Below are 14,749 nucleotides of genomic sequence, written 5' to 3'. Positions count from 1 at the left end.
ATGACTCTAGATAACATCAGGTTGTGGGACTTTTGAAGAGATAAATAGAGGCATTCAGTTAACAGCCTATATTTCTTTGTAGATATATTGCTACAGTGCAAGCAGTTGTAAACCACCTGTTTTTGTTCACCTGTAAATTGATCCTCTAACCAGAATTTGGACTAACCAAAGTTGTAGCTTTTATAAACCATTTGGAAGCCATTGTGGTAGAGAGGAGGAAACCGTAACAATATAAACATTAGAAATAGGATAAAACAAAGTAGAAATCAGTTTAGCCATTTTCTCGTCTGACCTCTTGAGAGAAAATCTGAGAAAAGAGTGAGGCCGGTCACTTTCACTTTAGCTTAATGGATAATTGGAGTCCTAGTTCAGGAGCCAGTCCTAGTTAGTTTCTCTCCACACTTCAAGTTACACAACAAAGGTGTGCCAAGGGGAGCCATGCTTGGGAAAAGAAGGGAGACTCCTTCATGGTGAATAGCCTGGCTTAGGCCTTGTCTCCATGGGAAAGTGTTTTTTTGGTTTTTTTTAACATTGTTTTTTCTGTTATAACACATACAGAGTAACTGTAGTGAAAGAGTGCATCCACATGCTTTGTTTATTCTGGCTTAAGCTACTTCCATTTTGGATCGTTGTGTCCACAGAGCACTGTGATTTTTTTGAATTAGCCAGACGGTATTCTGGGCAGATACCCCAGTGAGTTCTAGTGTTCAGTCTAGGGTTCTGCCATTAGGCTGTATGCACTCTGGGATTTTTCTCATAGCACATTGTGGGATGCCTACCAGAACATACTAGAGTTTGGGCTCAGACTAAATAATTTCCATGGCTCATCTGTGTCTTGTGAGGCAAGTACCATTTTCAAACTATCAGACAGCGTGGAGAAAACATGCCAAGCACCACGATCCTGTCATGAATGTGAAGGAGCTGCTGCACCTCTCTGTTCGTGTTCATGGCTTTGGATGGGTTGCGAGACAGCCACAGCCACATGGGTAGAGGAGGAGTTTGAAATAAAGCTGTTACTTCTGCAGGACACTTTCCCGGAGCAGCTCCACTCAATGGAGCACCACTTCTGCACTCAGCAAACTAGCGCATACAGGCAGGACATGATAATGATGCAGAACTGGCATGACCAGCACTGGCAGCAGAACTTTGGAATGACAAAAGCTACTTTTCTAGACATCTGTGCAAAGCCTCCCCCTGGAGTTGCAGTGGTGGAACACCAACAGGGGGGGTTCCCCTTCATATTGAGAAGTGTACAGCCAATGTCCTTTGGAAGTTCTCGGTCTCTAATTTCTACCAGTCAGTAGCTAACTACTTTGGTGTTGGCATATCAACTGTCTGGACTGTTCTCGTGGAAGCGTGCACTGCTATTGACAAGGTGCTCTTGGGCCTTGTCATAAAGCTTGGCAATGCATGGGAGGTTATTGATGGATTTGCACAAATGGTGTTCCCACGTTGTATTGGGACTTATGTATCAATTCTTTGCCCCTCAGACTTCATCAGAAAAGGGTATTTGTCCGTGGTGTGCTGCAAGGCCTGGCTGATCACTATGGAAGGTTCACCGATATTAATACAGGGTAGTCTTGCAAGGTCAAAATTGCCAGGAACTGTAGAAACTCAGCCCTGTTCACTCCTCCAATGAAAAAAGGAACTTTTGCTCCCAGGACCACTATGGACATTAATGGTGTTGCGATTCCCCCTGTCATTCTGGGAAACCCAGTTTATCCTCTGCTTCCTGGGCTTCCGAAGCCTTTTACTGGACACATGGATAGGAGAAGGATGCTGTTTAACTATACCCTGAGTAGCTGCAGTATGACAGTGGAATGTGCTTTTGAAAGATGGAAGGGAAAGTGGAATTATCTTATATCCTAACAAGACTGGATGCTTGTGAGCCATATCTGCCCTGTGAGATAGGTGCTTGCTGTGTTTTGCCCAGCATCTGTGAGAGCAAGGGAGAAATCCTCATTGATGGCTGGGTGGTGGAGGTGAAGAGATTTTTCTCAATGTTGTGAGTAGCCAGAGACGGTGCTTCTAAGGTGCCACAACTTGTTGGGGAAACAGTGTCAAGGGAAACATGCTCCTACTTTGAAACCAGAGTGCAATGGGTAGAAAATGAATATACTGTGACCAAATGAATGGTAGGTGGGTGTGCGTGAGAGAGAGAACATTTTATTAGGAACTGATGTTTTTATTGCAGGGCGGGGGAGGAGATTTCTCAACTGATTTTCTCGTGATAAATGCATCTTAGCAGAGATGTATTTGGCAAGGTCTGAGCGTATTCTTCCACGTCATCTTTTGCTTCACACAGAGACTTTTCAGATGCTCAGGGCGGTGGCATTTCATGTGGTAGGGAGGACAGAGAAAAAGTGCAAGTAGATAGTGGTCTCCATGACAACAGTAAGTTGATATTTTCTCATTTTTTGGAATGCCATTGCCTTCTGCTCTTCCCAGTCTGGGGTGTGCGTGGACATTTTCCACTTTACTTCCCTTTCCTATAGGACCTCTGTATCAGTGCTGGCTGCGAGATTGGTAGATAATGGAGAATGAGTGGGGGGCAGGTTAGTAATTACATGTGTGTGTCTATAGGCAACCTTACACTGGAGCGTGTTACCCTTATGTGTGTTCCCAATAGGTAGAGGATGACTGTTCAAAGTCAGTGGGCAAACCAGGGAGCTATGCAGTGCTGTTGTTTCCTAGGATGATGCCCCCACACCCTACGCTGGTCCAGGAGAGGAAGGGAAATGCCATCTATCTTGGCAGCCCCAAAAAGGCTGCATTGGTTTGCAACGTGCATGCCAAACAGAGGGCTATCTTTGCTTTAAATTCTGTTTTTATAACTCATGCAGATCAGGAGCACTACAAAATAAGCAGACTTCTGCAGTAATTGGTTTGAAACCAAGGGGTGGTTAATACTGAAGGTCTGATTAAAATTAACCATGAATGCTTTATAATCCCTATTCATTTTGAAATGTCTCTAGCCTAATTTTGGCAATTTACGTGATAAAATGTAAAGATAGCTGAAAGCTTTGGGGCACTGATTAAACTGTGAGCCAAAATACTTTTTCTGTGGCTTTTTCTCCTACTGTATCTGCCGTTGCAATAAACATGTGCTTTGAAATGTGTCTGGTTTTTCTTTTAACCCCTGCAATACCACCATCTTGGAGGGTGGTCGGCAACAGAGGGAGAATCACACAGGAAGGGGGATGGGACAATGAGTTGTACGTTTGGCCAGTGGTTGTGGAATTTGATACTTCAGGGAAATAAACCCTTTAGGGCTTAAAGGGAAGATGCCATTTTGAGCACACTAAAGGAAGGTTGGGGAGAGGCAGAGACTCCACGCAAAATGGCAGCATCCAGCCAGCACCTGGAACACAGTTGTTTAAGAAATCTCCTTATATAGTTGTATTGTATTACAGTACCTAATACTTACTAGTAGTTCTTCCCTACACAGCAGTTTCAGGCTGGCTTTCTGCCTGGGTTTCTCTTGTTCCTGGGTCTCTGGCTCAGGGTTTGGCATGCCAGAGAGATCTTGGCTGTCTGGGAGAATCTCCTGGATGAAGTCCAGGGTTGCTTCAGTGCCTTTGATGGTCTCTTGGGTATTTCCAAGGCCACCCTCCCAAAACAGTCCATGTGGGTCCCACCACTAGTGCTTAGAGTGGGGAGCCCCCAGCAGAGATTCCCCTGTGAATTGCTAAATCCAAACCAGATTGATTAGTGCGGGATGAGATACCAGATAATTTGAAAAAAGTTTTTGTGTGTCCGCAAGGGCATTTATCCTGAAAAAATCAGTTATTCCAAAAAAATTTGCCATGTGGACAAGGCCTTATTCTTACCTATACTGTGTATTTCACGCTTATCTTTTGACATCCAAGAAATTGCATATAAAAGTCAATTATAACCTTTAAAAATGGACTCTGAAGCTGTATTCATTTGCCAATAGGAGATTTAATATTTAAAACCAATTTTGGTAAAGACTTGAAGCTGAACCCTGTATCTCATCTTACATGAGAGAATGATTTTCAGCAAAAGGAGGTGTAACGGCTAAACCTATCAGTCTGACTTTGGGCTTGTAACTGGAGAGGTCAGAAAAGTCTACTCTGCAAATAGGCAACAAAAATGCTTGCTTATTTAGTATCTAAAAGCCAGCCAGCAGCTGGTACCATCTTCAAAAAGCCAGTCCTAAAGGTATTGAAATGATATGAAAACAAGATGCAATTTCTATCACAGAACTTAAACTGTTTAAAAATACTGCTGTTAAATCCAGTTTATCCATACAACACACAACTGGATTTGGATAATGTCTATGTCTTGCAGTCTGCATCTTCTTTCAGAAATAGGAATTGTATGGATGACTTGCAAATCCAGCCAACATCAGGACTTTGGCAAATACTGGATTAATGAAGAGGATGGCATGATGCCTCCTGACCCATGTAGTTTTACAGATTTGCGCCAAAACAGCTTCATGTACTCGGTGTAAGCTTTATCAAGCTTTCCTAATTAAGCTTCTCATGCTCTGGATTTAAATAACTGTCAATAGCTGCTGAAAATTGACTTTACCCCTGATGGTGGTGTGAGCTGCTGACTGAAACGTCGAAGAAAAACCATTTTTGGACTAATTTTAGCCCATTTTTGTCCTTTAATTTTTTTAAACTTGGTTTAACATCTGCACAAGTTTTGGAGGTAATCTTAAACATTTTATTCTATCCTATTTCTTTGATATACATGTATATTGAGATGTAGAGTGTGTACCAGATCCCCTATATATATTGAGATATAGTGTGTGTATCACACCCCCACATGAATCTGTGTGCGTGTGAGCTCTAAAGGCATACTGTTTATTCCAGAATTCAGTAGCAAAACACTCTTTGTAAAGGCTTGCTCTCATTTGTAGTCTAACATGTCCTTCTTTTTTCCTTACAGAGAAATGGAATGCCCGAATTACAGACTTGAGAAAGCAGGTTGAAGAATTATTTGAAAGAAAATATGGTATGTGTTAACAAACTCCTTTCCAAACAATTGCCTCTAGCCCTTTGACAGCGGAAGTCTCAACTTTTTGGCATGCATCCTGTTTTTGGCTCTGGAACATGCCAGGACTGACAGCACTGAAGGGTTTAATATCATACAAGACTTAAAGCTGGAGAAAATAGCTCTTAATGAACACTTGGGCCAGGATTTTCAAAATTGGGTGCCTAAGGTTAGGCACCTAATTAAGTAACTTTATTCTTCAATCATGCAGAGCATCCTGATCTCCAATAAACTCTAATCTTAGGCATCCCTATTTGAAAGTTGTGACCTTGACTCTTTTGTTAATCTTACTAGCAACAAATCAAGTCCTTACATAAAGTAATATTTAGATCTGTTACTTGGGAGGCCCTTCCTAAGATAATTATTTGCTGCTTTGCTGTTGTGGATGACAGATTGTTTTTAAAATGAAGCAACAATCATGTGATCCCTAAAAGGCGAAGGGAGTGCATGTGTCTGACTGTGAGGCTGATTGTCATGTGTTGCAGTCAGAGTCATTTCTGTGTCTGTACAAGAGAGATGACCAGCTGCATTTGTTGACAGAGGGGAAAAGGCTATTACGTTCTTTGAAATTGATATATTTTTCTGGTACCCATCTACTGTTAAAAATGGGAGTATCTTTTTGGATGTCATTCAAAACTGGAGTCGTGACCACTTTGTCATTAAATATCCAGGGCCAGATTCTCAGCTGGCATAAATCTGCATAGCACCATTGAACTCAAGTATAATGGCTAACTAAACTGGCCTGATTTTAGTGGTGCTATACAGACATAAATCAGCTGAGAATCTGGTTTATAATACCTGGTTGTGCTATGGAGGGGAGTTGTAGTCCCAGTGACACCACCTAACTCTGAATTCAGTGGTTGCATTTAGCCTCCCTGAAAGTCTCCGATAGCTTCAGTTAGTGAAGGACAGTCGTGCAGCCATGTGTCTGAATAGATGCTTGAGTTTATGGTGCATCCTTCAAAATCTGCCACCTTATGTCCTAGAAGTGGCTGCATTGCATATCAGTGAAGGGTAAAGTGATCACATATTCAGAATCAAATTCTGTCCTCCTGTATGTATGCACATCTCCTACAGTTCAATGAGTTGTGGATGTCCAGAACTATGCCTATTCTTTGTAATATTACTCAGGATTTCTAGGTGAAAGGTGCTTTACAAATGTCAGTCATTATTATTTACTACTGACACCTTGGGTATTATCTTTTTGTATTTGGATGTAAAGTAAATGTACAAATGTATTATAGTGTAAATGCAATTCCTTAGCTGGTGAATACAGATTAATTTGAAAAATGAAAAAAATCTAGTTCTGGTAGAATTTGAATACCAAACCTTGTAAGGATCCAAATCAAGACGCTTCACTGCAGACTGTACTGCTGATTATGTCTTTGCTCTGTCTGGAGATAAGAGAATCTGCTAAACATTTTATTGATTTAAGAAAAATAAAGATTTCGACTTGTAAAAACTTACCTGTTGTTAGTTATTTATTGAAATAGCATTCTCCTTATTATGTTAAAGCTGGTTTTGGTTGATGCTTTGTTGTGATCTGACCCTTCAGAATTTTGGTGTTGCACCTTTATCTCTGTTTCCCTATGCCATTTGTAGTTTACAAACATTTCTTTCCTTCTGAAGCTGTTCCCTTGGGTTTGTGATGCTTCTCACCACTCACCCACTGATTTACTTGGCAGAGCTGTAGTATTGTAATAAAACTTCCCTAATGAAGGATTAATATAATATGTGGCAAGTTTCAGGGATTGCCATGTGACTCATTCTGTGGAGATCATCTCTGAATATGCCATTTCCTAAAAATTTCTCCAGATGGATCTTTGTTACTTCATATGTATAGTGTCCCATTCCAGTTTGGGCCTATATATACTAGGGTTGAAACCATATTAGCAATAATTGTGTTCAAACTAGACTATCATTTTTATAACCTTATGCAGAATATAGGACTAATAAACAGTATTTTCAAAGTTTCCTCTTTTGTTTAACTTGCACATTGGGCTGCCTGAAATAATAATAATGTGTGTCTTTCAAAACAGGACTTCAAACAATGTGTATTTAAATGCCCTTAAATACTCAATTGGCTCTTCCCCATATATAAAAAGTGATTAAGCATTTGGTGTACAGCTAACTTGATTATTTTGAACATAGCCTATGTCTGACTGGCTGCCTCCACATTGAATTATGTCACTTGAGAAAGTGCCTTGACCACCATATACTTTCAAAAGTTATTAACGCAGCTGAGATTCCTCTGATTTGGCCTTAACTCAGATTGCCGCACTTCTAGTTAGTGGATCACTTATTGGATCTCATCCTGATTCTACTGGAATCTCTGACAAAACTCCTGTTTCCTGTAAAGGGAACAGGATCAGGCCTACAACATGCAATCTCACTACTGAGTCTTGTGCAATATCTAGGCAATATAAGGAGTTAGGGAAAGAGTTGCAGCTGGTACATGGTGCTCTGCTTTCATGAACTTAACTGTTGTTCTAAGATACTATGCTTCAGTATAGACTGTATGAAGCATGTCTTGAAATACATAGCTACAAAACCAGTTAAGTATGCAGTGTCATTGTTAACTCTAAATTTCCTTGAGAAGCCTCATGGTTTGTCTTGTAGTGCAGGTGGTATCTTAGAAGGATGGTTTCTTTGCATTACTGTCTGTACTTTCAGGGCCAAATTCTGCCCTCAGATACATCATTGAAGTCCGTGAGGTGTATATGTGGTTACCCCAGGGCAGATTTTGGTCTATTAAAAAACTTTCTCCCTAGTTAACCTTGCTTCTAATTTCATAGCTAAACCTCAAACAACAAAATACACCAAACCGCTTGGTTGGTAATACTTGGGATTAATGTTCTTTTTGTAAAGGTATACTGAGGTTAGTTTCTGCTTCTGCTACTAATGAATGAGCTATTGGCTTTTTATTTTTGAAGACTGGTTGTTTTTAAGACCACATTTTTGTTCTTGGCCTTGTAAGAAATGTGGTGTTTGCTCAGTCAATTCCTTAACTGTTGAAATAAAGCAGAACTTCATTAAGTCATTCCAAAGACTGGAAGCCCATTATGAATTACTGAATTTTTGTTACCATGTTGGCAAACTGAGAATTAATGCGTCGAAAAATTTACTTGGTTTGTAGTTGTTTTGATTATTTGATACTCTACAATGTACCAGAAAATGAAACCAAAGTAAGATGAAACTTTGCAGTAACAGGTGCAGTCTCTGCTACTACATTTTTGCTGAGAAGTGGGGAAAGATGAGCTTGCTGGGGTGAGAGAAAGAATGGGAAACGTTCCCACTGTAAATAAAGCATAAATAGAATGTTTAGGTGGTTAGAGATTATAAGAAGCATTTATTGCCTGCTTATCTGCTTGTGTTTATATTGTTCAGATTAGTGCCAAGCAAATAGGTTAGGTAAGGTGATGAGCTATGCTAATGTTTTTATTTTCCTTTTATCTTAAAGCTCAAGCTATAAAAGCAAAAGGTCCAGTGTCTATCCCATACCCACTTTTCCAGTCTCATGTAGAAGACTTGTATGTGGAAGGCCTTCCAGAAGGAATTCCCTTCAGGAGGCCATCTACCTATGGGATTCCGCGCCTTGAGAGGATACTGCTGGCCAAGGAGCGGATACGGTTTGTGATTAAGAAGTAAGGAGCTTTGCATTTATTTTCACTCTTCCTTTCTTCGTACCGTGCTCTAACCAAAATTCTTCACTATTTCTGAGAATTTCCAAATTAATTACTACCAACAGATGCTTTTGTAGTGCTAGCAAGAAGGAATCTTTTCGGTCAAACCACTCAAGCATTATTCAAGCACAGATTTGACACCACAATGTGATTGTACAAGATCCCAACTGGTGAAGAATTTTCTCTAATATCATGGGCCAGATCCTCGGGTGGTGTAATTTGGCATAACTCCATAGACTTGGGGGCTCGGCCAGTTTACACCAGCTGAGGATCTAGGTGTGAATTTCAAGTTTTTATGGATCTGTTCTTCTGTTTTTCCTATCAGAATATTGTTTCGAGTTGTCCAATGACTGGTGTGTGACATTCACCACTAATAGCTTGGTGGTTCACTTCGGACGGATGTGATAGGGCAAGTAATATAAATGAAGCTCAGATACAAGACAACTGCCATTTTGACCTGTTTAATGCTGTTAATGGAAATCTCTCCATTAACTGCCATGAGCTTTGGCTCAAGCCCATAATTAGCTGAGGACGAAAATGTTTTGTTTTCATATGTTGCCTTCCCTTCAGCATTGGTGTTATATACCCTGGAAATCTGGGAAACTGTTTCACTGATGTCTGTGCAGAGCCTTTCGTGGCTGTCCACAGGAAAGTAAGATGAGGTTGTGATGAGAGCACAGACTCTGTTCTGCAACTGATTATAATCTTTGAGATCTGCCACCTTTGTCTCACTTTGGGGGGGGGGGGGGGAAATATCTGAACACCCTTCCTAAATTGGTCACAAGCCAAAGACCCTTAATAAAGTACAGCAGTTCTGTTACCTTTCCCTTACTTTTGTTGTGTGTAGTAACTAGAGCTGTCTGGAGAACAAGCATTCTTTATAACTGCAACTTTGGAGACTTGAAAATCTTTTTTCATTCCACATGGGAAGAAAAACAAAAAATTTAAAAAGGAACTTCCTTGCACATTTTTGCTAAATGAAATTGTATGGACTTAGATTGTAAGCCCGTTGGAGCAGAGACTTTTAGTTCTGTGTTCGGACAGTCCCTAGCACTCCGCAGTCCTGATCCAAGATTAGGGCATCTAGGTGCTACAGTAATACAAATAATAATTAATAAGATTAAAACATCTTTTTCACATCAAAAAGGTCAGTTTTTTGATTTGTCTCTTTATGCCCCTTTCTGTGATGGGGATTGGAGAGTCCATCCTGGACACCAGAAACCTTCCCATCAAAGTTTGTATGTGTCTGTGAAATGTTTTGGCTTCAACGAAACTGCATATCTCAGCAAAAAAACATGTGTCAAAAATTCTTTTGGCAAGCTGTAAGTAAGATTCTTTTGGCAAGTAAGAGCCTTCAGGGTTTGGTATTGACTATAACCAGTATGCTGGGGATACTGAATACTGTTCTGGTCCCACAGTGGTAACTAACAGTAGAATTTGCTACAGAGCTGTATGCTATAACTTCCTATAAATGCTATAAATTTGGTAAAAACATATCTGAAGGTATGTTAATGCTGAACAATGTATATTTGTTAAAAATTTTCAGGCATGAACTTTTGAATTCAACACGAGAAGATGCACCGCTGGACAAACCAGCTGCAGGAGGTAGGACTTCTAAACTTTTGGGTTGCATAACAGCAATATGATGGAATATCTTCTATATATAGAGGCATGAGTTGTATTCACTTTGTGTCCTTCCTGTCACAACCTGTTTTTTTAGTATAATGCACGGCAAAGATAGCGTTTGGTTTTGGAAAAAGAGTTTTTCAAAAATATAGGCTTTTTCAGCAAGTAAATGAAAAGCCTACTTTCCTGGAAATATGTTGTGATTAGTGAGCAGTACCCCCAATGTTTATTCCCCTCTCAACCTCACATCTCAGTCCACATTGAAACTGACTAAGAAAGAGAATAAATCTGACAACTAAGATGCAGAGACCCTGGCCTGTATAAAACAGTGTTTGCTTACGTTGTAAGTCTATACAACAGCTGGTCTGGAAATACTGTTGTCAAGCCAGAAAAATTAAAACTTAATACTTTTCAAATTCAGAGTTTGAAAAACTCACTAGTGGGATGGTCTGGTCTGTCAAATGATATTTTGATATTGAAGGCGTAGATGGGCTTAAAAACCAAAACCCTTGGTAACATACCTCACCCACATTTTCACAATGGGAATGGGCAAAAAATGCTGTGTATCCATTTATGCCCTATCCGTAATTGTAAGTGTATTCACAATGAGCACATACAGATTTGGTTCCTGACCTTCTTTGTGGTGTGCTTCGAGATCTACTGATGAAAAGCACTACATAAGAGCCAGATGATATTATTGTGTTTAGAAACTGTAACATGAGGCCCAGAACAGTGCATGTATGAACCTGAATTTAAACCGAACCTTTTGCACACAGGTGGTGAAGGTAAAATGAGATGTGAATGGCTAAACTGGCTGTACCACATTTTTCACTTCAAGGAACATTGTGCTTTTCAGAGTCTTACTGAGCTAACCGATGAGATGAAATAGGCCACGTAAAGAGGCTATCATTTGATTATTAGTTTGACAGGCTTTCTATCTATACAGTTGATTTTAGTGGGTAGCCCATTTTAGTGGCTAGAGAGGTATATTTATCAGAGTATGTTTGATTAAGTTGATGATGTATTTAAACTGAAGTGTGAGATTAGGCTGATATGTGCCAAAAATATATTAATGGTGATATTGGTTATCTTCATGGCTACTGGCATAAGGCAAGACTGACTTAGAGAATGTGACAATTCTTTTGTTGTAATGCAAAAGGTAATTCCTTTTACCACTTGATTATTTCTCCAATGGTAAATATTCTCAACAGGTAAAAACTCCTGCGTTTTTTGCCTCCCCTCGAAGCGCATTCAAAGATACTAGAAATTTTCACTCAAAGATAAGAATGCAAGCATTTATCAACATTATAATCCATATTGATCAGTTTCTTTTCCCCCAAACCTGGAAGACAAAGAATTACTCTTATTTTTCTTTAATAATAATAATAAAAAGCATATAGCATTGTGTGAATGATAATTGGAAAATTACTTTCCTCAACATGTGTTTTGATTAAGTTGTTATCCTACCACCTGTCTCCACTTCAGGGTCAGGTTTTGCTAATTGTCTTAAGCTAGATGTTAAGAGTCTATACAAATTGTAATATAGTTTGAAGCGATGGTAGCTCATAGAAGCCTCCTACACCCCAAAAATGCACATTGTCAACCTTGATCTGAGAGAAGGAATTGGGAATATTAGAGTTCCTGAGTCCAGAGGCGTGAGAGGCTAGGAGTAAGAATCTGCATTGGTGAAGCTTGTGTAGTGTTCTTTATGCAGCTGTATATTGGTATTTAAAGAAAAATAAACCCTTATTTTTGTAATATTTGAACAGAAAATAAGATTTAAGGATGTCATTCCATCCTTAACCAATTGCATGAAGGTATTGTATGTCATCTGCAAAGAAAGATCACCTACTGTTGTGAACCTGTTCACCCACCGGCTTTGAGGACCAAATTCAAGGGGCTGTAGGCACAGGATACGCTAAGGATAGAGTGCAAAACATAACTGTATCCTTGCTTTTGTGATTTTAAATCCAGCCCCCTTTTGCTGTTTTACTGAAGGGTTTAATAGAAGTAATATGAAGACAAATAAGGTGTACTCAGATCTCTTGATAGCCTTATGGTTGGGGAAACTAATAATCCATGCCATGTTGTATAGTGTTAGTGAATAGCAACTGTGTGACTTGTCTTTACAATCTTGCGGTTAATCAAAATAATTAAGGAATGTTATCTTTGTTCCGTTACTGTTAATTGTAGTGAAAGAAGAGTGGTATGCCCGAATCACCAAATTAAGAAAGATGGTAGATCAACTTTTCTGTAAAAAATTTGGTAAGTACACTGCTAGTATTCCAACTTCCTTTGTGGCTTTTAATCCATAGTAGGTTGATTTCATATTAGCTATCCTTAAGAAAGCTTTATTGGATCCTTCTGAGGCATAAGTGGATGAAACTCTTGAATGAAAATTTTCCAAATGCTTGAAATCCTGACTGTTAAGCAAAAAATAAATCTTTTATTGCTGTAATGTTTAGTCAAAAGGGTAAATGTTCAGTAAAGTTCATCTGTAAAGTTGCCTTTTATGGTTCTGATTCCTTTTGCATTTGGATTTTTCTCTCTAGTTGTGGTAAAGCAAATACCTTATTTTTCAATGTACAGTATAATGTCAGTGGCACTGTTAGGATTAATAGCTGAGCATTTCCGGGCTTGAATTTGAATGCTGTTTCCCCAGCCTACTTAGGAACATATACAGGTCAAGAATGAAACCACTGAAAATTTGATACTGTCTGAAAATAAGTTCAAATCACTTTGAGCCCAATCCTGCTTTGACTTTTTCTCCTGTGCAAACCCATTGGCATTAATCTTCAATCTGGCACTGTTGGTGGGCTACTTACTGAACATCGGATGGGACACTATGATAATTAGTTCTCTAAACTCTGTGTCTTCAACTTGGAGTCCAGTGGGTTTGAATATTCTTTGCTATGCTAGTACCTAATGTTACTGTTTGTGACGGCCCAGAGACTTTGTGATATAGTTTTTGCTGAATCAAACTGTTTGGCTGAACTGATCGATCATTGGATTTGTTTTGTTGAATTTCTGTTGTTCTAACAGCTGAGGCCCTAGGGAGCACTGAGCCGAAGGCTGTCCCGTACCAGAAATTTGAGGCACACCCCAGTGATCTCTATGTGGAGGGTCTGCCAGAGAACATTCCATTTAGGAGCCCATCCTGGTATGGAATCCCTCGGCTGGAAAAGATTATTCAAGTGGGCAACAGAATAAAATTTGTAATCAAAAGGTAGGTGAACATTTTAGTGCATAAATTGAAAAAGCAAGAGGAAAAGGCCAGGAGATTGATTGATTGACTGAAGCAAAAGAAAAGCTTTCAGCTTTATAATGCCATAAAGCATTCTGAGTTCTGGTACCAGGCGGACAGAAGATATTTCACATTGCAAAGAAAATTGGTGTTCGCAGTTTAGGCCATCATCTTCCTAAATGTCTATATAGCAACCAGCCCATTTTGGTGACAATTTGAAATAAATAATATTAAAATCAAAACATAGATTCATAAAACAAACAAAAAAATCATTATTCAGAGACTGTATAGAACAATTTGATAACCTGCTCTCTAATTACAGGCCAGAACTACTAACCCTCAGTCCAACAGAAGTTACTCAACCAAGATCAAATACACCAGGTAGGACGCATACTGTATGCAAGTTCCATCTATATATCCATATGCAGAATAAATAAATTAAATGAATTTTTCTGACCTCTCTAAGCATGAGAAAAGTGGTACCAAATATGTATAAATACAGAAGAGAAACTCTCTTTAAATGAATATATTTGTATTTGAAGGAATCTTTCATGTTTTGCTAGATAATCTTTGTAAAATATGCACGTTTACTCATGAAGAAGAAAGAGAAAAGAATACCTTATGGTAGATGATGATCCTGTTGTTTATCGCACTATTAGAAGGTATTCCAATACTATGGTGATGAGCATGGGAAAAGAACCTGCTTTACTAGATTTCTCTAGCCCCATTTACCCACCTGGGTGCAATATCTACCAAACAGCAGTGTTATGACACTGAATTTATTTGTAAAACATGTTGCTATCATCAGGTCAGAGGTACCATGTATGTGCAGATTGGAACCTGATCACTTTAATGACTTATAAAGCACAGTTTGGTTTAGTCAGAGGGCTGTATTAACAATTTTCAATCCACAGAACCACAACAAATGTTAGGTTTTACCTAAGCAGAGAATGCAGGTTGCTTTTCCCTCCAAATGTTTACAGTTCAACAGTATCCATGCCTTATCAAAGTGGGATTGAGGATTTTTCTTGGCTTTCAGGGATAAGATTTGTATGTGGAGATAGGGTAGCCCATTGAAAGCTGCAGTGCAGAGTTAGGCAGCATCTAATTTCAGTCTTGCTGCCAAAGCCCTAGCTTATTGTCCTACTGTACAACTATCTGGCAGGTTGACAAG

At 39.3% G+C, this 14,749-nt stretch overlaps 1 protein-coding gene across 5 annotated transcripts in view; it reads left to right on the top strand.

The window, feature by feature from the left end:
- The window catches only part of LOC140899643 (general transcription factor II-I-like), a 47,941-nt gene that overhangs the window by 14,526 nt on the left and 18,666 nt on the right, over nucleotides 1-14,749 (top strand). For 4 of the 5 annotated variants that reach the window (XR_012155406.1, XR_012155407.1, XR_012155405.1 and 1 more), the window contains 6 exons: nucleotides 4,918-4,983; nucleotides 8,483-8,666; nucleotides 10,252-10,310; nucleotides 12,525-12,596; nucleotides 13,374-13,557; nucleotides 13,898-13,956. Coding sequence is in view for 1 of the 5 variants with exons in the window: in XM_073315477.1 (XP_073171578.1) it covers nucleotides 4,918-4,983; nucleotides 8,483-8,666; nucleotides 10,252-10,310; nucleotides 12,525-12,596; nucleotides 13,374-13,557; nucleotides 13,898-13,956 (624 nt within the window). In the remaining 4 variants the exon portion in view is untranslated. The remainder of the gene's footprint in view (nucleotides 1-4,917; nucleotides 4,984-8,482; nucleotides 8,667-10,251; nucleotides 10,311-12,524; nucleotides 12,597-13,373; nucleotides 13,558-13,897; nucleotides 13,957-14,749) is intronic. The other variant, XR_012155408.1, reaches the window with a different exon arrangement.

This window comes from Lepidochelys kempii, chromosome 17 (assembly GCF_965140265.1).
Source record: "Lepidochelys kempii isolate rLepKem1 chromosome 17, rLepKem1.hap2, whole genome shotgun sequence".
NCBI lineage: Eukaryota > Metazoa > Chordata > Testudines > Cheloniidae > Lepidochelys > Lepidochelys kempii.
The sequence above is the reverse complement of the archived record's forward strand: the minus strand, read 5'-3'. Positions and strand labels throughout refer to the sequence as shown.